This window comes from Acromyrmex echinatior, chromosome 3, assembly GCF_024713525.1.
Source record: "Acromyrmex echinatior isolate Ae372 chromosome 3, ASM2471352v2, whole genome shotgun sequence".
NCBI classification, from domain to species: domain Eukaryota; kingdom Metazoa; phylum Arthropoda; class Insecta; order Hymenoptera; family Formicidae; genus Acromyrmex; species Acromyrmex echinatior.
This window is the reverse complement of record NC_141854.1, coordinates 18,461,146-18,485,079: the sequence shown is the minus strand read 5'-3', so window position 1 is coordinate 18,485,079 and position 23,934 is coordinate 18,461,146. Positions and strand designations below refer to the sequence as shown.

General features: G+C 31.1%; 5 protein-coding genes across 8 annotated transcripts; 2 read left to right on the top strand and 3 right to left on the bottom strand.

Annotated features, from left to right (window-relative positions):
* Positions 1-1,793: 1,793 nt before the first annotated feature.
* Positions 1,794-13,660, bottom strand: Asx (transcriptional regulator additional sex combs). 3 transcript variants are annotated; one of them, XM_011061592.2, is made up of 8 exons: positions 13,407-13,660; positions 12,930-13,340; positions 11,888-12,147; positions 10,414-11,646; positions 9,993-10,268; positions 8,468-9,400; positions 8,111-8,350; positions 1,794-7,348 (listed from the first exon to the last, which is right to left on the bottom strand). In XM_011061592.2, the coding sequence occupies exons 2-8, from the start codon at positions 13,255-13,257 to the stop codon at positions 6,932-6,934; spliced, it is 3,687 nt and encodes a 1,228-aa protein (XP_011059894.1). In that variant the 5' UTR covers positions 13,258-13,340; positions 13,407-13,660; the 3' UTR covers positions 1,794-6,931. The 3 variants fall into 3 exon arrangements, with proteins under 3 accessions (XP_011059894.1, XP_011059903.1, XP_011059910.1); XM_011061608.2 differs by adding an exon at positions 7,661-7,704 and having other exon boundaries at positions 7,210-7,348; positions 12,930-13,660; XM_011061601.2 differs by having other exon boundaries at positions 11,888-12,144; positions 12,930-13,660.
* A 1,144-nt stretch (positions 13,661-14,804) lies between these two features.
* Positions 14,805-17,478, top strand: Rpt6 (26S proteasome regulatory subunit Rpt6). Its single transcript, XM_011061620.2, has 6 exons — positions 14,805-14,990; positions 15,079-15,223; positions 15,532-15,942; positions 16,228-16,454; positions 16,526-16,801; positions 17,174-17,478. The coding sequence occupies exons 1-6, from the start codon at positions 14,973-14,975 to the stop codon at positions 17,312-17,314; spliced, it is 1,218 nt and encodes a 405-aa protein (XP_011059922.1). The 5' UTR covers positions 14,805-14,972; the 3' UTR covers positions 17,315-17,478.
* Pex3 (peroxisomal biogenesis factor 3) lies at positions 17,460-19,078 on the bottom strand. Its single transcript, XM_011061645.2, has one exon. It carries the CDS (start codon positions 19,076-19,078, stop codon positions 17,954-17,956), a length of 1,125 nt encoding a protein of 374 aa, XP_011059947.1. The 3' UTR covers positions 17,460-17,953.
* Positions 18,951-19,916, bottom strand: LOC105149310 (mitochondrial import inner membrane translocase subunit Tim8 A). Its single transcript, XM_011061632.2, has 2 exons — positions 19,651-19,916; positions 18,951-19,370 (listed from the first exon to the last, which is right to left on the bottom strand). Exons 1-2 carry the CDS (start codon positions 19,741-19,743, stop codon positions 19,179-19,181), a joined length of 285 nt encoding a protein of 94 aa, XP_011059934.1. The 5' UTR covers positions 19,744-19,916; the 3' UTR covers positions 18,951-19,178.
* A 1,211-nt stretch (positions 19,917-21,127) lies between these two features.
* On the top strand, positions 21,128-23,858 carry Golgin84 (golgin A5). Of its 2 annotated transcripts, none has more exons than XM_011061658.2 (7): positions 21,128-21,415; positions 21,674-22,101; positions 22,183-22,630; positions 22,723-22,927; positions 23,024-23,263; positions 23,452-23,685; positions 23,754-23,858. In XM_011061658.2, the coding sequence occupies exons 1-7, from the start codon at positions 21,270-21,272 to the stop codon at positions 23,811-23,813; spliced, it is 1,761 nt and encodes a 586-aa protein (XP_011059960.1). In that variant the 5' UTR covers positions 21,128-21,269; the 3' UTR covers positions 23,814-23,858. The 2 variants fall into 2 exon arrangements, with proteins under 2 accessions (XP_011059960.1, XP_087260917.1); XM_087404791.1 differs by having other exon boundaries at positions 21,301-21,440.
* The last annotated feature ends 76 nt before the right edge of the window (positions 23,859-23,934 follow it).

Here is a 23,934-nt window from a genome sequence, read left to right as displayed (position 1 = left end):
TCTACGGTTTTTCTTCTTATTTTTCTACTGTCCTTTCGGTGAATGTGCTCAGTGGATTGTTAACGTCTTAATACTTTGCATGCGAATGACTCTGTAAAATATGGTATTTAGCAAGTTAATTTCGTGATAATTAAAATTTTTTAAGTCTAACTTGTGAGAAGTTAAATAATTGTAATAGACACTGAACTGTATGCAAATTGTATGCGCATCATCTGTATGCAAAGTTTTAAATGAAAAATTGTATGTTTCGATCAATACTTTTGCAATTTAGAAGAGAGTTCTTACTTCTTCAACATCTCGCCTTGCATCCGCGTATCAATATATATATATATCATACGCAAATTGTACATTATTAAATTAAATTGTTTTTAGAGAAAAAGGGAGCGTAACATAATTACGATTTTTTAATGTAAGGAGGGAGTGCAACGTAATAGTATTTTTTAATGTATGTAAATAATGTTATAGAGCGATTGAGAGAGAAAGATTAAGAATGGGGCAAAACTACTTGAGCAATTTTTTTTAAGCAACCAAAAAATTTAAATAACATCATAAATATTGAAAAATTTTTAGAAATATTCATTTAGAGATATTCTTCATATGACTTTTAGATGTCACGTTTATTCAAAAAGAGAAAGTTATCTTGATGTCGTCCCCATTCTGACAGTTCGGTATGTTTCGTAATTGATAAGGTATAAACAAAACTTAATATTTTTTAATATAGACTCTCTACTCAAAATAATGCAATTATTTAGATGTTTTTAATGTAAGTAGATATTAAAAATTTTATTTAATAAATTTTTAATTTCCAATTCTCAGTTTTACAGCAATTGAACTGTAAAATGTTCTTTTTTTATATAGGTATGTATAGAAAACTCGACATATGCGTCAAAATAATGTATGACATTACTTTATAATATTTTAACTAGTAGCCTCGTTAGCATGAAATAATTGTCATTCCTTGTAATACTACATTACATTAATGTACATATTTGAGTGATGAGCTCGGTTCAAAATTAATCTACAATTTCAATTCAACATGTTAGTATATTATATTAAAACTGTACGATAATTATAATTCGATGCTGTTCTGAAAAATCAAGCGAAACATTTTTTCTATGCTTATTGAAATCTGCAAATATAAAACTGTGGATTTACGGAGCTGTGAATGCATGGACCTATTATGTACATATAGGCAAAAAAATACATAAATAAAATATAGACATAATGCAAACACAATAATAAAAATTTCCAATAATTAAAAAAAAAAAAATAATTAAATTAAAAGGAATATTCGAAGTCAGCGCGATAAACAGTATGCAGTTCTATAATGAAAAAATTCTTTAATAATAAGTTGATATTGACAATTAAAGTTATAAAAGTTAACAAACCGGATTTGCGGCTTACTAATTTTTAAAACTTGAATTATTAATGTCGTTGACTTATTAAATTATTAAAGGTTTTTATTATAGAACTGCACACCATTTATCGCGCAACGTTTTTCCCTTTTAATTTTATTATTATTTTAAAATATAGAACTTCTGCGGAGAGAGGTAAATTATTGTCTTCTAATTAGAATGAACAAGATAAGCAAGCAATTTCCAATAACAAAACGCAGCGGTGGGTAATAAAATGCTGCATACTAAAAATGGTTGTGAAGATATTAAAATAAATAATTTTCTATATATATATATATATATATATATATATATATATATATATACATATATATATACATATATATATATAATTATCTACTCATATCTACTATATATAAACAATACAATTTATCGAAATGGTTTGTTATAAAATTTGTTTAATTGGCTGCGTAAGTAAAATGCCATACATCGCGATATAATTTGACTCATAATTTATTTACTTATACTATGTACCGGAAGTTCGTAAGAAAATCAAATAATATTTATGAGCAATAATTATCTTTTTTTCTTATTTAAATCGCATATATATAATTCAGTCCGTTTATATGTTATGATATAGTTACACACCCAGTGTAAGTCTGTACATATGTATAATCGGTTATTCCTATATATCTCATATAGTAATAAACGTAATAAGTTGTATCTTCCTACTATTAGTTAACATTACGGCGCCAATTGTATTACAGTTATAAAGTATCTTGATATATAGATGATGCCTTTCTCGCAGTTGCTGTAATATTTATTCAAAATACGCATCGAATGCCTTGTAATTATAATGTACATTTGCATATTAAACAACTTCTCACATTAAACAGATATTACTTTATCAACCCACGATTTAATTGTATATGTGATGCGTAATTGCAAAAGTATTTATTAAAAATGTATGTATCGAACGTTCTTTAATTGTGATATACTTGCACATTAAACAACTTCCCCATATTAAACGTATGTTACTTTATTTACATTTGAGCGACGGATACAGAGTAACTTCTATCGAATTGCAGTAATACTAATTGCTATCATTACTAATAAAAAATAAACGTCATAATCATAATGACATGACAGATAATCAATATCGATACGTAATATAATTAAAAATATTTAAGAGAAGTATGACACAATGCAATGCGTATTTCTTAACTTTGTTAAGTTAACGAGCCGGGGCGATAACATGTTAAATCATACAAAATTTTACAGAGACAATAACAGAAAAAGATTTATCAGATCTATTCCTTCAGATACTGTTTCTAAAAAAAAAAATACATATAATTGATTTGCAATATATGATAGAGCAAATAATTATAATGCTTAAGTTCTGATACGTCTTTACATTGCGATTTAGCATATTATTGCCTCAAAATTCTTTAATTATTTAAAATCCTTATACCGCCGTAATCACAGATTTCTAGAAAGAAGATTTATAGAAATCCGTGATCGTAACAATGACAAGTGAAGGTTTGACAGGTTTGTATGTACACAGAGAGGGAGATGAGATAGAATGAATATAATGATAAATGTACATAAAATGTATTATAATGCTGCAACTGCACACCGTGATCTCATTAATCCCAGTCTTCACATTTTCTATTGTCTCATTCTTTCTTTACTCCTATAGTAAATTTTTTATAGTAAATTCCTATAGTAATTTTCTAATAACATAAAATACAAACATTATACATTCAGATATACGCATTGTATGTATTTACTGTGCACTAGCACAAAAAATAACTTGGTAAAAGATGAGTGCTGGTTAAAAGTTGCAATATATTAAATCTTTTAAAGAAAATGAAATACTGAATTCATCAGACACAAATTTTATGCACAATTCTTACAATAAACTAGTGTTTTGGTAATCAATTATTACAAATTACTATTATTATATTTAAATTATATACTATACTTTCGACAAGATGAAAGAACATAATAATTCTTCCATTTTGTCGAAAGTATTTCCGATAAAAAATATCACTTTTTATCAATTTTGTCACTTTTTCTATTATTAAATGCGCCAATTCCAAATATATAAAAAATTTACTAGAAAATTTGATAAATCATCAGTTCAAATTTCTAGTATTAATTATTAAATCTCAAATTAAATTTAAAAAAAATCATTTTAAATGAATGCCATAAGATAATTTCATTATCTATTTGCATTCTTAAACTTATTTCATTATATAAATTACTTCTTTGTTACAAGGTTTTAGAATTATTTACGATGTATATTTTGATCTTAACATTGGAATAGCTGTCGCTCTTCTTAAATATACAATATCTGAATTTATGCGTACTTAGTTACAAATAATGATGTTCGCAAATAATATCCAGTTGTCGATCAATTTGTTGATTAATCTGACACAAGGAATAAATGTACCTTAATATATATATATATATATATATATATATATATGAGATAAAAAAAGAGAAATGGGTACAACTAAAGTTGACTATGCATTTCATGCATCTATCAGCAACATTCAGGTGTACAGTTATAGCATTGAATACAATGTATATATACATTCCAATTCAAGTTAGGAGTCCAAGATACTAATCACTCTAAGACTGTCAAAAACGATATTTTCAAATGATCCTAAAAGGATCATTACTGCATTATTTGTACTGCACAGAATATTTCTAGATATACTACAGAGCATACATAGATAAAATTATGTTAATGATCTTCGCAATTTCTCAATAAATCATTCCTCGGTATAACTAACAACATTAGGGAATAATCGTAACAAAGTGGGAGATAAAATCGAACGATACAGGCTACATATGTATATCTATGTTAGAGAATTATGAATATTCAGTTATTCCTCTTATTATTTGCAATAAACCATTAATCTTAATCAATTATTCATTCTCATGATATATTACTGCTGCTGTACACAATGTCGGATAATATTAGTTTGACATACAACATGTATTAATACATGTGCAAAAGGTAATCTGAACTACATTAAAACTTGAAGAGTAGATCATCCTATATTCCAAAGGAATGATTAAAAGAGAGCATGTACAAAGGATTCGTCATTTAGCTTCGAGATCAACATGTACAGGAATATATGCAGCTATAATAAAAATAAATTCGTGTGTTAATAAATAAATAACAAACATACATATTATAGAGTGTGATGTTTAGTGGAAGACTGTATTAAGGGTCGATATATAAGAGATTAAACTTTTTATCTTAAACTTTTTAGAAGCAAGGGTCTCAAGAATACAGTTGAAATATTGGAATTAGAAATTAGAGTTACATTATTACATTGCTTTAATAAATGAAAATGATATTGTCAATAAATAAGATGACTATGAATGAAGTAATTATATTTTTCATAATAATCATATAAAATGGCAATGGTTATATAATAAAAAATACAAAAACTATAAAAAAAATTACCATCAATAAATAGCATAATAAATAAATGTAGAAAGAATATACAGGTGTATGTATAAAACAGACTAGAGTTTGATGATTTAAAAAAAGATAAACATTGCGCGAAGTATCTTCACAGAACTTTTTTGTATATCTATTCATCGAATATTGAATATTAACAAATTTTCTGTTTGCATATTTTAATAAAAATGTATAGCAGAAGTATTGATAATATATAAATTAACACAGTAATAAAGCATTTAAGACACTGTCAAAGAAGCAATAAAATTCCAATTAATTATTCAATGATTAATCTTTTTATGTATCAATTCTAAATAACTATGCAAGTATTGCTACGCTTATAATACGAACTGTCTTAACATAATTTCGCATAAGAAGTCTATTAATTTTATTTCGCATAGAAGTCTATTAATTTTATTATAAATATTAGTAATTCATTATAGATACTCATCAATTTGTAATAAAAAATAATGGACAAAATAACAGAATAAGATGATCCGTAATTATTTTTTTATCTGATGTATAATGTAGCGTTGAATCTTGCAATACTCACAACTGTATCCTTCATTACCCTTAATCTGCAAATACTTCCGTTTACATAAGAGTGCTGGGCAATATTTTATAATTTTCAAATTAAATAATTTTACATGAATACACTACAGTGTTAATTTTTACTATAACAAACTGCTAAAATTAGTTTTACTATTTTCTACTTTGGAATACTAAATTCACAAGGCATTTCTAACATATGAGCACTTCTAATATACAAATAATCAGTTACACGAAAAAATAAATTTTTATTTATTTATGACAATAATAATCCAAAGCAATAGAAAATTTTAAAAATTTAGGAAAAGAATGACATGACAAAATTTATAAAATTTATATATTTTTCATTTTACAATATAAATTTTCATACTTTTTGTAAAGAAAATTTACTCAAGTTAATTTGTAAGCTAATTATTTAAAATCATTGTATTACGACAAAATCTATTCCTCTTCTAAATATACAATATATTAAGAAAATAAAAAATCATAGAATATATAAGAGCTTATAAATTAAATCTATCTTTTATTATTTTTTAGTTTCGATCCCACAAAAGAAATTAAAATAAATTATTTTGGCAATTAAAAACATTTATTTCATTCTTTTAATTGAACGGATAAAATAAAACTTGACGTTCGTATTAATGTATAGTACGACTAAAAGTTCCAAGTATATTTATTAATAAACATTTATTAATAAATAAAATTAAATAAAAATTGTAATGCAATACTTATACAAAATGACATATTAGCAAACGCTGATCACGGTATTTAATCAATAATTGCAGAAATGTTATGTAGAAGATGTTCGAACTTTTTGATTACCTTGTGATAACTTTATAGTATATTACATTGTATGTATGTATGTATGTATATATGCATACGTACAGGGAATAAGCAAAATAATGTAAATATTTAGGAAATACTTATTTTATTAATAAAATGTTGATTTACCATTTGTTTTAATAGATTCTATCTTTGTTAGAGAGTTATGTTTAAATAGCATAAGAATTGCTACAATGCAATATTATATTATTTATCTAGAATATTTTTTGTTTAGAAAATATTGGAGGAAAAAATCTTATTCTCACTTTACTCTTTAAATAAAAAGAAATACGAATGATTTGATGATATATAAATGAAGCAATTACTTGGCTAGAAAAAATATTAAAGTTTTAGAGAAGATAATTTTGGAAAATAGTGAGAAATAAATTTCCTCCTCTAATATAATTTATATGAGCAAGCAATTGAAAGATCTTCTGCTAAAGGATTACATTGGCAACAATTCAGGCATTGTGTGACTCTATTCCAAAACATGTATTAAAAGCAAATAATGGGCTAATTTCTTATTAATAAACAGTGTATTTCTCAGGTGTTTATATTATTTTGTTTATCCTTTATATATCATATTATATACGTGTGTCTTTGTGTATGTACATATATAAATTCATACGATAACATGTTTGATATTTCCCGTTTACTAATTTGGATGCTCAGCACTCTTATCTTATAACGGATTTAATTTTATACACAAACAGTTGAAGATGAATTAACGTATGAGGCAGGTAGCACAGATACGTTGAGGCCCGATGCAGTCATCGTGGCAGAAGGCACCACACTGCCGACAAATTACCATGGCTCCTCGCATATTACATTCACACGGAGGTGGCGGATCGCCGCCAATTATCATGCCGGGTGCACCAGGTTCCGCTCCGCCTGTCACTCTGCTATCCGCGCCTCTTGCTTTCAGGGTGACAGCCTGATGAGAACCCTCCCCGGCGCTGGCCGGTCTTCCTCGAACTAAATGAACCCCAACGCCCATTCCTGCGATCTGTGGCGGTAATGGAGGCGCGGATGATGCTCTCGGTGCACTGTCTCCAACTCCCGTCCTTTGTACAAGTATATATTGCCCGAGACCATTGCTGGTGGTAGAACCAAGCTGCGCTATGGGAGTGCTTTCTGTAACCTATAAGGCATTGAAAATTTAATTAAGAAAATCATTACAAATATTTTACGCAACTTGAACTGATATATTGCACGTTCAAGCTATTTTTAATCGACAATAGAAATATATTAAACAAATAACATTTCAATTAGCATTCTAGTCTGCTTGCGTAAGTACGTTTGTTCATCATCTTTGTTGTCAGACTTGTATAAATAAATTTTTGTAGCATTGTACAAAATCATTGCTGCGTCATTGCATCTGATAATTACAGTCACACTATCTCTACTGTGTTTAGAAACCCAAAACTAATGTAAAGATTTGTTTTTTAGGTACCTGTATGATACCGAGATCATCACAAGAGACCCGCGAGATTAGCACTGTACACACAAAAAAGGATAAAATAGTATGCGTGTACGTCAAAATATTCAGTACATATATTTCATATGATAAGAGAAATATTAAAGGATAAAAAATCAAATGAAAGATATTTATAGTAAAGTATATGTTTTTATAGTTATTTACTGTGATGTATTTCCTTGTTAAGTTGTTTTCGTAATTTATTATAATTTTAGTAGAATTTCATCAGGTCTCATTTGTTATAAGTTTGTCATATTAAGAATTTTTTTTATTTGTTTCACGACAATGTTAGATTCACAAAAAGAGAGAGAAATTTGATATTAATATACTTTACCCTTGATATGACAAGTAATACTGTGCAGAAAACAGTACAGGTAAATATCTAAATGGCTATATTAATAATTAATATATAATAAATGCTAATACCTCTGTTGATGCAGCTTGACGCGCTGATGCAAATACATGTCTCAGCATAACTGCTTGCGTCTTATTTTGAGCTTGTTTATTGTGTTGTATCGCTTGCTGCGTTTTTTGGGGTTTGACCGTCGTCAGGGTGCGACCACCAGATTTGCTGGTTGTGAATGCACCATCTCCTCTAGCAAGTAAACTTGGCGGTGGTTTTAAATGGGCCTTCAGTTGATCTCTATTCGGTGAACTTTGTATGACCTAAAATAATATCAGTATTCCTACATTTATCAATGTAATAGCGCATCGTATTTCCGATAAATTCATATCTTTATTACATTCGCATATAATTCTAAATGGGATACTAAATTAATTTACCGCTTGACATATCTGATAGCTGCGCTCCAAATTGACAGCACCCGGAGGCTCTTTGGTGGAGCTTCTCGATCTACCTCCTTGTTCTTTATTACTATTCCTAGAACCTCTGTGGTTGCTTTGATTAGACGCACGCGAAGGTCGTGATGATCGGTCGGTGACAGTTAGTGATGGTCCAGGATATTGCTGTTGTGTCTGCTGCTGTTGCGTCTGCTGCTGTTGTGTCTGCTGCTGTTGTGTCTGTTGCTGTTGTGTTTGTTGTTGTGCTTGTTGTTGTTGCTGCTGCTGTTGTTGATGCACAGCCGCAATTTGTCGAGGTTGAACAGAAGTAGCAGTCTGATGTTGAATAACAATTGAATTTTGTGCACGATTCTGAGATTGTACTCCCACCGTAGTCGGGAGAGTATTTTGTACTTGACTTTGCGTTGCAATGGTGTTCTGATTCACGTTATTACGTGCATTGTTATTTTGAGTATTTATTTGAGTAATAGTATCTTGCGTTTGTATCATGTTAACTTGTGTAGTGTTACTCTGCTGAGGCTGTAGTTGGGCCGAGATCGTAGAATTACTCGTCAGTGAAGATGACTCTTGTTCCGGATTAAAACTCGTTTGCACATATCTAATAGATTGCAATTGCGGGAATGTAATGATCGGTGGACTTTGTGATTGCAAATTCTTCATAACGCAACTGCTGCCCGGTGTGTTGATAGCTAAGTCTGATTGAAATGTGGTTCCTTGAACAACCGGTAATTGAATACAATTAACAGATTCCACATTGGCATCCGCATTAATAAACTGTTGCGAAGAAGTTGTAGAATCGGTCGTTGTGGAAGTTTCGCTGCATTCATCTTGCGTCGTTACCGTGATATTAGCCGCTACAGATCCATCGAGAGCAGCCGCCACTAAAGGCCAAGGTACCTGCAGCTCCTCTTGTGTCTTTGCAACAAAAAATATAAATTAATATAAAACTTTGTTAATGTTGGATTTTTGAAAATAAACAAAATTTATCAAATTAATTTGTACTTTATACTTATATTAAATCTCTCTTTAAACTTCAAGATCTATATTCTATTATATTACAATTTTATTTAATATAAATATATTGTAGTATTCTAAAATTATTTTAATGGAATTATTTTCTTTAATCGAGAAAAAATCAATTATGACCAATCATCTTTAGAATTTCTTATTTGTTATTACATGCTGAATTCTAATTTTTCTTATTTTGATCTTTAAACATTCCGATTTACTCTAACTACCTATACTCGACCCGGTTATTTTGCATTCAAATCTTCACTAGAATCCATCCATATTTTTCATTTATTCAAAATGATTCAAAAAAATTTCTAAAAATTTACCAACATACTTTCAACTTTCTAGAATAAATATTGAAACTTCATTTTGGAAAATAATGTAGTATAATTTATAATTACCGATAAACTCAAAGAAACTTACATGAACAAGAATCGCTCAAATACTAGTAATCCGACTTTGTACAGTAAAGGTTAAAAACTATTTGTATATTTACCCTGTTATTATTAATGTTATTAACGGTTGGATCCACTGTCCAACTACATTCTAACATTTCAGAACAGACGTAATTATTTGCTTCTCGTAAAGCTTCGTCCTCATTACCAACATTTACATCCGTTCCCGTGGTATCTTCAGTTTGTCCAGTTACTACTTGAGGCTCGGTTACTTCTGAATTAGTTGAAGCCATTTCCATTCCCTCAAGAATAGGATATATTATCTCTTCTGGACATCCCGAAATTTCTTCATACATTTCTCGCATTTCTCCTCGTACCTAAATCATAATTAAATTTTTGACAACGGAGACAATATAATAATAGTTTTTTATTTTCATGAATATTACAGTCAATCGAGATTGTGCTAATGACATATCTACAATCTCTTAATAGCGCGTTTGTAATGGGAATTAAAATTCTTACCTCAAGTTCATGAATACGCTGTAAAGTCTCGCTATCGATTTCCATTCCTTCTGGAATTTGTGATTCGCTGTCCGCTGTATTTTCATGGGAAGTCTGCGTTACTTCAGTTTGATCACTGTTAATTAAACTGGCATCCTCTATAACGATATCCGTGGGCCTAATTTGATCCTGTGGTGATGAACTTTCAAGGATACTCGTGGTTTCACAATCCGATATTTGATAAATCTGATCGCTAGATATTTGTGAAATTTGTTCTTTTGACATCTGAGAAATTTGATCTATGGATGCTTGTGATATATATTCACTGGAAAGCTGCGAAATTGATTCCCCGGACGTGTGCGATGCACGTTCTATCTGTTCACTCGATCTGGGTGATGAATTATCATCGGGTAATAGCACAGTATCTTCTTCTGATGCTTCGATTACGTTATTTTCTACAGGTGGCAAATTTTTCTCGCTAGTGGAAAAATTTGTTTCTTCTTCGTACACGTTTGAGATGGCTCCTTGACATAATTGTCTCGCAATATCACTAGCCTCAACCAATTCTTGTTTCTCGCAAATATCTGTAATCTTGTCAGCTTCTTCTATTTTACCTTCATGCATTTGAATATCTTCTGTTACTTCCATGGAATTTACTTGCATGGAGTTATCTAAATGTTTCTCATCAGTCACATTATCTGATAATGTATTATAATCCAAAGATATTAAATTTTGTTGTACTTCTTCGGAACTAACTAGATCATCAGTACTCTTTATGCTTATTTCGGTCTTGCAGCTAGTATCGACTTTATCATCTGTCATTACAATGGAACAGACAGCATGCTCCGATGAAGGAATATCCACGTTAGGAATATCCACACTAGGAATATCCACGCTAGGAATATCTACGGTAGGAATATCCACGGCAGGAATATCCACGGTAGGAATATCCACGGTAGGAATATCCACGCTAGATTCCAAACGAAGTCTTAAACTTGACCGTGTTACTGCACCACTAGAACGTGAATCGTTAATATAATGGAGATTCGATTTAAGTTTAGGCTCTCGCTTTTCTCCCCATATTGGTTCAAAATGTTTCACTTTCCATGGATCTAACTTATTTTTATCTCGTTCCGCTTCCATTTTCAGGCGTTGCTGATTTTCTGGAGTAAATTCCCCTTCTGCTAAACGTTTCCGCCATTCCAGGCAAGCTCTCGCAAAAAATTCATTGTTCAATCCAGAGATAGCAGCATCCTAGGAATAAAGATAGCATAACATAAATTAAATTTCATCAATTAGAATGAAAATGCTCGTATATTTCCAAAACAAATTAAACAGAGTCGTGACTTATTTATAATTAGACTGATTTAAATTAATACAATTATCGTTAGAATGTAAGAGTCTAATATAAGCTCGAAATAAGCCATAACTCTGTTTAATTAAATTTCATCAAATAATTCATTGGTATATATTATTGAGAAATTATATTTAGTACCTGTCTATCCACAGCAGGCAGGAGTTGTGCAAGCTTCCGTTGATACAGTGGAGGCAAGCCTTGAAATGTATGCCTATTTAATAGCGCGCGTAAGCTCGTACTTGCTAATATACTCGCTGGAGATTCCAAATCCACAAGACCAGCTTCTAATTGCGCGGTTGCAGACAGTCTCTTTGTAGATCGTCTGCGACTTGACTTTAAGCTAAATCCAGGTAAACTAGCCAAAACTTCTCTCATTGTGGCAGCAGGTTCTTCTGCTGCTATATTCATACAAAATATGAATTATTTCAGATGATGTGAGTTACTACCACATTAATAAATAAAAATGAAACTGTTCATTATAATCTTTATTTTGCATGATTTGAAGAAAATAAAATAAACTTTGGGAATTAAATATTTGTTCAAATTATAATAGTATGAATATTATGTTATTGTTATATTAATCTGTCTATTTGCAACAAATGTTATGTATTTGTCAAACACTAATCAAAGTTTTCTCACTACTTAAAAAATCTATTGCAGTCTTTCATAAACATATCACAAGAATAAAATATAATGTTAAATATGATAAATATTGAGACATAATTTACACATAATTTATCATATCAAAGTAATACATAAATAAAAAGATATAAATATATGTACATATATATGTATATATATATATATATATATATATATATAAACATTACTTTATGTTTTTCCTTTTTTAATTTTTCATTTAAATATGGAAACAAATCTTGTCTTTATTTGTAATTTTCTAATATTACTGACAAAATATTAATAAATTGCAATTTGTTAATGTTCTATCGAATTATAGGTATACGTTGAAAATTAATATATGTCAGAGTTTACAACACATATATAGTTGTAATATTAAATAAATCGTATAAAGGAAGTCAAGTAAAATTAAATACTTTTTTGCATATTGTACCTAAAGTTCTCTATTTAGAAATCATCGAATTCCATTGTCTTCTTCTGTATGAACAAAAAGCAAAGTAGATATAAAACAAATAACGTATATCAAAGGGCTTGAGATTACCGGTGTTAACGTGTTGCATATTATTAACTGGAGATGGTGGATCGTTTGGAGGTGGTGGCGGTAGCGGTTTGACAACGATCCTGGGCAACGTACGGGAATTACCCGCCGCTATCGTTGTGTTCTTCCTACGCCGTTTGGCTTGCTGTCGTAAAGCATGCTTAATGACCTTCTTACTATGCACCATGCTAGAGTAGCCAGAGCAACCCGGGATAGTCTCGCACCCTTCACCCTTGCTGAGATCCACATCCGTGTCCATGGCAGCGCCTATGGCTTTGACATCGTCGACGAGCGGAATGTCAGGGCACGCGGTGTAAGCCTGCCGCGGCATTGCATTAAAACATGTATTGACGTCTCCGTTCGTTGCATTCCATTCTCCCGCGAGAATTTAGAATTCACGAATGTGTCCTCCTACTTCACCGAAATATAAACATAACATCTCTTTCTTTCCCTCTCACTCTCTCTGTCTCTCTTTCTTACCAGTGGCGACCGAGTGACATTCTTGTCGGACTAGTCGAAATATGCTGTGAAAGATCACGGCGGTACTATTTATGTCATTTCGTTCCGAGAATTCGTAAATCCACGAAATTACATTGAACAACAAAACGTTACAACTTCCTCAATCGCATAACGAAATGCCATCCGGAAAAGTAGAGAAGCTTCCGCTTCTTTCGGCCATACTGTATTTACATATTTATGCCACGGAAACATCATCGAGATAGATGCACGACTCGTTTTGCATCAACGTGTATTCATGTGTATTACGTTTACAACAGTTTACACAGCTCGATTTACATCGAAGTTATAACATCGATGTATGAAACCAATCATAGCTATTCCTCTGAAGAATGGAATGACTGTGATTAGCCAGTTTCCTAATATCGAGAGTATAACTTTGACGTAAATCGAATGTAAACGTAGTCTTTTTTGCTAAAATGTACTAAACGCAATGCATTATGTGTTACGCGTTAAGCCGGTTCTACATCAGTTGCAAGCTGATTGCAAGTTTGTTGCGACAGCTAATCTGAAGCTTGTATTTTGAAATCAACGCTTCATATTGGCTGTCGCAACAAACTTGCGATCGGCTTGCAACTAATGTAGAACCGGCTGAATATGCTTTAAAATAAAAACCAACTTTAAATATCGGCCTAAAATCTCAACTTATCAAAGGTCAGTATTCAGTTCTTATATTCAAGATCGTCTTAAGGTTCTGTCTTCAGGTCATGAAAGAGCCGCATTAGTGTTTTAAATCACTACGGTCTTGAAATAAGAACTGAATACCGGCAAAAAACTAAAGACATAGAGAATGAACTGCAATCCCTATCTAAGTAATATTTAAATGTGGTCGACAATAATGAGAGAGAGGGACCGTGGAAGACGGTCAATCTCCCTTTCATTCTCTTTCTCATTACGCCATTGAATGGAAAGAGACAGAGATGGCCGTCTTCCACGGTCCCTCTCTCTTACTTTTATCGACTATTTTGACACATGAGCACTCTTGCAGTCCATTTTCTATGTTTTTGCAAAAAACTGTTTACATCAGAATACATGGTTTCTGATGTGTTAAAGCCTAAACACAATGGGAGAAATATTAGAAATAGAAATAAATATTAAGAAATAGAATTATAAATTCCAAACCATCAAAAACCATGTATTTTAATGTAAGTAGATCCTGATAAGTCGAAATCATAATATTTATTCCTATTAATTGCTAATATTTCAGCCGTGCGCACAATAGAAAGAATAAGAAATTAAGAATAAAGAATAAATGATTTCAACCTATCAGAAATCGTGTATTCCGATGGATCCGATTTCTCTTCACAAGGCTTTATTCCTTTTGTTTGCGTGAGTGTGAGTTCACAAATTAAAGATGAACTGTGCAAATTGTTGGTCATATAAATCGAGCTTAATGTCAGTTAAGAAGATGACAAGTGATAAGTGATTTTTAGAGCAAGTAAGGTTAAGTTGTGCCGACACTGTTTCTTTTACTAAATAAAGATATATTCAATATCTATCTGCGAAACATTTGTTCTTCTGCTGTCAATCATGACGCTCACAAATAAAGTAAGGAAAATGTTTAATATTTTTATTACTATACCAGTGATTGAAAATATTTTTCCTACCTGTAACTGAACATTCTGAAATTTTTCAGATGGATATCGACGAGAAGAATGCTAAAGGTGAAGGCTTTAAACCATATTACATTACGAAGATTGAGGAATTACAATTAATTGTTGCTGAAAAAAGTCAAAATTTAAGGAGATTGCAAGCGCAGCGTAATGAACTCAATGCGAAAGGTGATTATTTTGCTTTGATGATACAAGTATTATTGTTGTATGAAGCTATAAAAGCCTAATATGACTCTTTGATTAGTTTATGACATCTTAAGATTATATTTAAGATTCTTAAATATAAGAATTGACTATGAATATCGACCATATTCTCTCTTAATTATACAAGACAATTCCTTTAAAAAGTCATAGGCTGATGACGGTGCCAACGATTAAAGACTCTTAGTGGCCCTGTATAGATTGTTTATTTTTATTTTTTATTTTTAAGATTTTGAGTCTGTACAATTTGATACAATTTCTTTGTTTTTTTTTAGTGCGCATGCTACGGGAAGAATTACAACTTCTACAAGAACAGGGTTCCTATGTAGGAGAAGTAGTTAAACCCATGGATAAGAAGAAAGTCTTAGTCAAAGTACATCCAGAAGGCAAATTTGTAGTAGACATAGACAAGAACATCGACATCAATGATGTGACTCCAAACTCGCGTGTCGCTCTGCGTAATGAAAGTTATACTCTGCATAAAATACTACCGAACAAAGTCGATCCGCTCGTCTCTCTTATGATGGTAGAGAAAGTTCCAGATTCTACATATGAAATGGTTGGAGGTTTGGATAAACAGATAAAGGAGATAAAAGAGGTCATAGAATTGCCTGTCAAGCATCCAGAATTGTTTGACGCTCTTGGAATTGCGCAGCCTAAAGGTGTACTGCTATATGGACCACCAGGTAACAAATTTATTACAAATGTTTTTTTTAGTTGAACTTACATAGTTCATCTTTCCTCTTTTTCTCTCTAGTGCGAAAAGAAAGAGGAAAGAGATGAACTGTTCAAAAAGTTTAACTAAAAAAAACAGTATTATAACATATATATATATGTATATATATATATTGAAACATATATATATATATATATATTATATATATATATATATGAAATCTTTATATTTTATTATAATTATTTTAATTGTCTGTCATAATCTTTGATAGTAATGACAACATAAAATTTTTCAGGTACCGGCAAGACTTTACTTGCAAGAGCAGTCGCGCATCATACCGAGTGTACTTTCATTCGTGTATCTGGATCCGAGTTAGTTCAAAAATTTATTGGAGAAGGTTCGCGTATGGTTCGTGAGCTTTTCGTCATGGCAAGAGAACACGCACCGTCTATAATATTCATGGATGAAATCGATTCCATTGGAAGTTCCCGGATTGAATCTGGATCTGGTGGTGATAGTGAAGTATGTATGGAATATGGTATGAATGTAATTAATTTTAATTTTTTTAATTATATCGTAAATTATACTTTCAGGTACAACGTACCATGTTAGAATTGCTTAATCAATTAGATGGTTTTGAAGCAACGAAAAACATAAAGGTTATTATGGCTACAAACAGAATTGATATCTTAGATCCAGCATTATTGCGACCCGGACGTATCGATCGTAAGATAGAATTTCCACCTCCAAATGAAGAGGCTAGATTGGACATCTTAAAGATTCATTCTAGAAAAATGAATTTGACACGTGGTATAAATCTCAGAAAGATAGCTGAACTTATGCCAGGTGCATCAGGAGCAGAAGTCAAGGTAATGAAAATAATTGTATACAAATATATACATATATCTTTACATTACAATTTCATCATATAATTATCATAGAATAAATATCAAACGAAATCCGATTCTCTGCTCTTAATAAATTTTACTCCAAAAATTTAAATCTTAAAATATATATAGATTAAAATATAAGGATCTTATGTTATTCCTCTTAAATTTTAATAGAGAATTTTAGAAAGTTATTCTCATATTTCATCTTTATAATAAAAAAGTCGAAGTTTATCAAATTTTTTATAAGCAATTACTAATTTCTCGCGTTGCGAGATACAGATTACTGAAGCCATCTATTGAAAAAATAATGGATTTCTTTTTACTACACTTAATATATTATTTATATTATAGGGTGTTTGCACGGAAGCTGGAATGTATGCTCTTAGAGAACGTCGAGTTCACGTAACTCAAGAAGATTTTGAGATGGCTGTAGCGAAGGTGATGCAAAAGGATTCTGAGAAGAACATGTCGATCAAGAAATTATGGAAATAATCAACTTTGCAATTTTTTCAAAGTCATACTGATAATATATTATTGTACTCTTTCATAAGCGAATTTTAACCAAATAGCGAAAGCAATGTATTTAACATATATATACAAACATAAAAATTTCATTCATAAGATTAAACAATAAAACTTTATTATTAAAATTAAAACATTGAATTTTATTATATGAAATTTTATTATTATCAATTACGATATTAAAAATGTTATACCATTATTAAATTATAATTTAATTTAGAACAAATTCTTGCTTATACATATCTTATACGAGTAATGTCGTTTTTTAACAATTTTTTAATAATCGTCTATTGTTTTACAGTGAATTGTTTCATTGCAGTATCTCCTCATAAAATATAAGCATCTGTCCGCTGAAAAATCTGACAATTATATACCTGTATAACGTTAATGGAAATATAAAGAAACCGTCAACCATGTGTTTTAATCTAAAAATATATAAAATAAATAGTTTTCTATGATACCCTTTGAATCTAAATATACAACGAAATCTATATGAAATTCAAGTAAAATTGTATATCTGCTGCAAAAGATTACTGACTGCTCTGTCAATAGTACTGATTGTGCAATCAATAATACTCCCATTTAATTTCCAAAATATCGCAATTAACTTTAGCAAACTGCTTCATAAAGATTAGCCCCAAGTGTTTTAAGATCATTATTGAATATCAGACGCTGAAGCCAATTCTCTGCTATATCGTCCGAAATTGGATTATCTGGAACCTGTCCATTCATAATAGGGATAATTTTGGCTAAAGCAATAGTGGTTTTGTTAAGATCTACAAATCCACTGAAATCACTTATGTTTTCTTTCCTTGTTAAAATTGAATTTTCAGCATTTGATTCTTCCGAAAACGATGCTTTGTTCTGAACACTGTTAGTTTTGGAAGGTTCACTGAAGTATACAGATATATGATCCATTAATAAAACAAATCCAGTTCTGATATTTTTCTGCATTAAATCCTGTACTTCTTCGCTCTCCGATACGTCTAGCATCTGATCTCTTAGCTTTGAATAGACAGATGTATCACTGTTTTCAATGTCATGTTGCAATGTGTAGTAAATGAAATTTTTTACAGGATCTTTCGAGCTGTCGGCAGATACAGAAGATGTAATTGCCCAATAAATTTGTTCTAAATCTCTTAACGTTAATTGCTCCGTTAGAGACAATGAAGCAGTGACTTCACTAACTTTATTTTGTATGAATTCGCTCAAATCTTTAATGCCTTCATCTATAAAATATTTGGAAAGAGCCATGTATCTCTTTTGTACTTCTGTGCCAATAATCCCATTGTTCGTATTCTGTGCGTGTTTATACATATGTCCGCTAATCAAATTGAGCTGAATTCTAAGAAATATAACTAGCATCGTATAAGAATAAATTATTACGGCCGGTCGTGCAATTGCTAATATCTTCAATTGAACCCAAGATGTTATCTTATCAGCAGAGCCATCTTTAAGTTGTTTTATAATGATTTCTGTATCATTTTCTTTGACCACAGAGTTTCTCAAAGTCACCGCAAGCTTCGATATCATTTGATTACACGATCTCTCTGTACTCTCATAGTATTGTCGTTTCTTTGTCCTTTCCATCAGCATCCTTATCTCATTTTCTTGCCATTCTCGCAGCTTACGCTGTGTGTAACGCGTCAAAAAAATGACACTACTAACAATGACACTCCCAAATATAAACTTACGCCTGTGGCGACTTAAAAATCCTCGAATACTTGAAAACATGTCCAATTGTTTATGTAAATCTAATATACGTACAAGTATATTACAGAGTTTTTTTTAAATATATGCATAACAAACTTTGACACATAATCCTTGAGAATCTTCACTCCATATTATCTGACTCGGACTGCATATTTGAGGCAACTCGTTCTATTCTGTTTGTGATATAATTAGTAGTATCAATGAATCTCTCCACGCAATTTACGAGACACTTATGAACTTTAGGCTCCAGGCGCAATGATGGTTTATCCATACAAATCTCCCAGCAGAGACCAGTTAATTCATGTACCAATCCCTGAAAATATTATTTGGTTATATAATTCATTCATTGTTCCACAGTCATAGTATAAAGCGCATAATAATTTTAAAAAAATAATAAAGATAAAATAAATAACTACATTTACATTCTCAAGTATATGAATAGATTTGAAATTGAATAAAATAAAGTTGCACATGATAAAAATATTACTGATAAATATTTATATATTAATACCCATATTTTTTATATTACAAAGTACAAAGTATAAATAAAAAATATCAATAAATTTATTTATGCGATTGACCAAGAAACTAACCTGGAACTGTTGCTTTTTCGTCTCAGCCTCAATAAAATGCTGTAACTGATCATCTAGAACAACCTGCGTGTTCTGGTTTTCCATAAGACTCATACTTCGAATCTTCGCGTTTGTATATTTATATACATTAATGCAAATTATTGACCTCTAAAATATTACGTATGTACTTTTATTAGTAACGTAAGATGCAATGATACGCAGAAGTCAAAACCGGTTTATAGGTATCTTTCACTAATCAATTAACGCTAATCGATGGCTAACGCAATAGAGACTAGGGAGTTCTTGCAATACCATGTATTGTATTGGGTCATCTAAAAAGTATCCGCGGTTTTTTGTCACTAGATGTGTGTTGATGGTCATATATCTAGTGACAAAGTACCGCGGATACTTTTTAGATGATCCAATACATATGTCCATATCCAGAAACTGTGTATTCCACAATACATGATTTCTGATAGATTGAATAGGTTCTGAAATTCTTATTCCCTATTCCTTTTATTGTACGGAGCCTCTAAACGCTAAAGTCCATGATAAAAGGATTAGCTTGGATTTTTAAGCCTTAAGCCATAAGGAATAGACGAATCATAGTCAATTATTCTCTTGTATTCAATTGTAATTGGTCAATTTCTTACGACTTAGGCTTAAAACACCTATTGTAGAGCCAGAGTAATTGGTCAGTTTCTTATAGCTTAAGACTTAAAACTACAATAAATTCAATACAATCGCTCACTGAGCGTTTAGTGAGCTCTCTCACCTGTGTGGATTATATTTTTGGATCTATTGGAATATGCCAATTAGATGCAAGAGCTCACTAAACGCTCAATGGACAGTTGTAATAAATGCATCCATGCAGTTCGACCAAATCACGCCTACTTTGGGACTGCGCACAATGAAAGGAATAGGGAACAGAAAACAGAGAATAATGGTCATTCCACACAACTTGCATAGCTGCTAAACACATATGCAAAAAGAAAATCATCCAATCGTATTCTACGTTTATCTTTACAAAAATGTAATTGGATAATTTTCTTTACGCATATGGTTATGCAAAATGGCTATGCAAGTGTGAAATGGCCTTAAGAATTTCAACCTATCAGACTGCGTATTTCACAATACATGATTTCTGATAAGTTGAAATTCTTAGGGTGAAGAAATTACACAGAAAAGGACTGCGGAATAGAGAATTCATTAAACCAACCAATCAGTGCTATTCCGAACACAGCCATTGGGCGTATTCAGCGGACTCACTGAGTGAGCGCTCGCTGTTATTGGTGTATTCTTTTAGATTACTCAATCAGCATTTTAGATCTGAAAGAATACGTCAATAGCAGCGAGCGCTCAATCAACTATCGAGTCCGTTAAACGCAGCCAATGAGAATCAACAATTCCCTAGAGATTAAATACCTTTTGCGATTTGAGTGCAATGAGCGCGGGAGAGTGCAGTTGAAGCGACACGTTGCCTCATTCATCTACGTGTGCCACCACTGCCACCAGCCAGTATTTTGTCATTGTCGCGTACTGGTCGATTGGTTCCGGGAGTGCGGTTCGTTGAGTGTCGTTACGTGCGCGTGACACGGTTTTCATTTTTTCGGACATTTCTTATCAGCCCTTACGTCGATATGGCTTGGCTGTCTGGTCTTGCTGATAAGGCAGAAAATTTGTTGAATAAAATTGACAAAAACACTGCGGCCGTGTTAAATAAAGACAAATACGAGATGCCACAGGGTCATTTATCAGAAGTTACATGGCTCTCTCCGGAATCTGGGTAATTGCGTTCATATCAATCTCAGGTTATTACCGTTGAATATTTAGATTAATTAATCACTTCGCGAAATGTAATTTTCTCATTTCGCTTTATTTGTATACAACGTAAATATTATGTATAAATAATATAAATTTATTTTATTCAAATGTTACTACAGCTTTTAACAGATTTTAACATCCTTATGGAAAAACAACTAATAAAAAAAATATATGAAATATAAAAAAAATTATTAATGAAAATATTTTTCTTTTAATTTAGATTAAATGATATGTCCAAGACACCTTTATTGGGATCATCAGGTCATATTCCTTATGTTGCTCCTACTTCAGGTTTGACATCGGTGAATCTGTTAAATGTAACGACGCCTAAAGAAGACGCATTATTTACATATTTAAATACGCCTGACCCGAGTCCAAAGAGGATAGTGGAATCCTTTAAATCACTATCAACTACTTCATCGTTATTGGTAGAACATCCTACAGATGACACAGATTCAGATCTATCTATTCAGAGTGATCGGATTAGTCCAACTCCGTCTCATGTTTCAATTGAAATGATTCCCAATATTTTGGATGATAAAGATGCTGAAATAAATATGGAAAATTCAAATTTGTATCCAAGTAATGAAATGCAGACCTTAGATTGTGAAAATATAGATAATACAACAATCGAAACTATACAGAATGGTACATCTTAATTTTTATATCATATATTTATAATGTATCATTTTCTACAGATTATTGCATATTTGCATTTTTATATTACAGAACACAATGATGCAGAGGAACATTTAGATGTATTCTATCCTCAGCCCAGATATAAAATAAAGTCAAACAATGTGAAAACAGATAATTTAGATAATCCAATTGATTTAGTAAATAAACGAAAATATACAAGAGAATTGGAAAGACACTTGGAGAAGCAAAATGAATTCCTTGGGAAACAAACGGACTTTCAAAAAGAAATTGTAGTTCTAAATGAAAAGTTGAAAGCCTTGGAAGTGGAAAAGTTAGAGCAGTCAAAACAAGTAGTAGATTTACAATCCATCATTGACAGAAACAGACAAGAGTTAAACTCAATTAGATCTGAATTGGAACAGCATAAAGCTAGGGCATTGAAAACTTTACAAGAAAAGGAAAAACTTATAGCAGAACTGAAAAGCAATGCACCAACAGCCATGGATGAAGCCACTATCATGGAATTGAATCAATTAAAGTTAGTACAATTAACATCAATATTTTATAAGTAATATTCTATAATGTTAATATGTGGCATCTATGAACATAATTTATTGTATTAAATTACAGACAGGAACGTGATATTGTTAGGGAGGAAAATCAGCAAATGTGTCAGCAGCTGAAAATGTTGAGAGAAGAGCTGATGAATGCAGATCTGAACTTGGAAAAGATAAGACAAAAATTAGCCGAGACAAATCTACAAAATCAAGAGATTCTTGCTAGTGAAAGACGTCGAAGAGTAGAAACAGAAGAAGACATGAGATTACATTCTGAAGTAAATTACATTTTTTTGTTTGGATTTTTACACAAATTACATCTCTAGTTATTGTATTAATAAATTAAAAAGGTTAAAAATAAAATATTGTTTTAGGAATTAAGATCCTTGAAAGATGAATTAATTAGTCAACGTAATGGATTTAGTTTACAGTTACAAAAGCAGAATTCAGAGATTTCTAGGCTTAAGTTGCAGCTGTCTGTGTCGGCAACGCCGAGTAATGAAATGGATTCAAGAATAACATCTCTTACTCAAACTCTGGTTTTAAAACAGCAAGCATTGGAATGTTTGACGACAGAAAGAAATGCATTACGTCTCCAACTTGAGAAAATCGAAGTAAATATAATAACTTACAAATTTTTGTTAGAGAATATTTTCTGCGACATTGTTAACAAATAAAATTTATTATATTAAATTTTGATAATTTTATTAATAAAATTTAGCATTATAAAATATTTTCTTCTAAAAATTATTTTTTAGGCTCTATGTATATATACTAATAATAGTCTTCTTAATTTAAACAGCATGAATATAGAAATGCTGCAGGCAATTTACGAAGAAACATATCGTATAACAATATAAACGATACGGATGATGCAAAAGCTCAAGTTCCTACATTTTTAATAGAAACACCGTTTGATACCAGCGTTACTAGAAGAGTAAAAAGAGCTTATTCTTCATTGGATGCCATAAGCATTCGAACGGGAGTATTCTTAAGGAGATATCCATTAGCTAGGATTTTAGTATTGATTTATATGGTAAGTACATATGTGTTAATTGTCGATTATATTTAAAATACTGCTACGAAATGTATATGTTTTTGTAGGCACTGCTCCAATTGTGGGTCTTTGTAGTTCTCTTTTCCCAATCACCGGAAGCTCATTAATAAAAATTACAATAGCAGATAGCACCTTAAAACAAAAAAAAGAAATATATTTATAAAAAATAAAACTTTTTGTGAATATCGGAAAGCAATATTTACAGGAAGCAGATTTAGATCTTATACA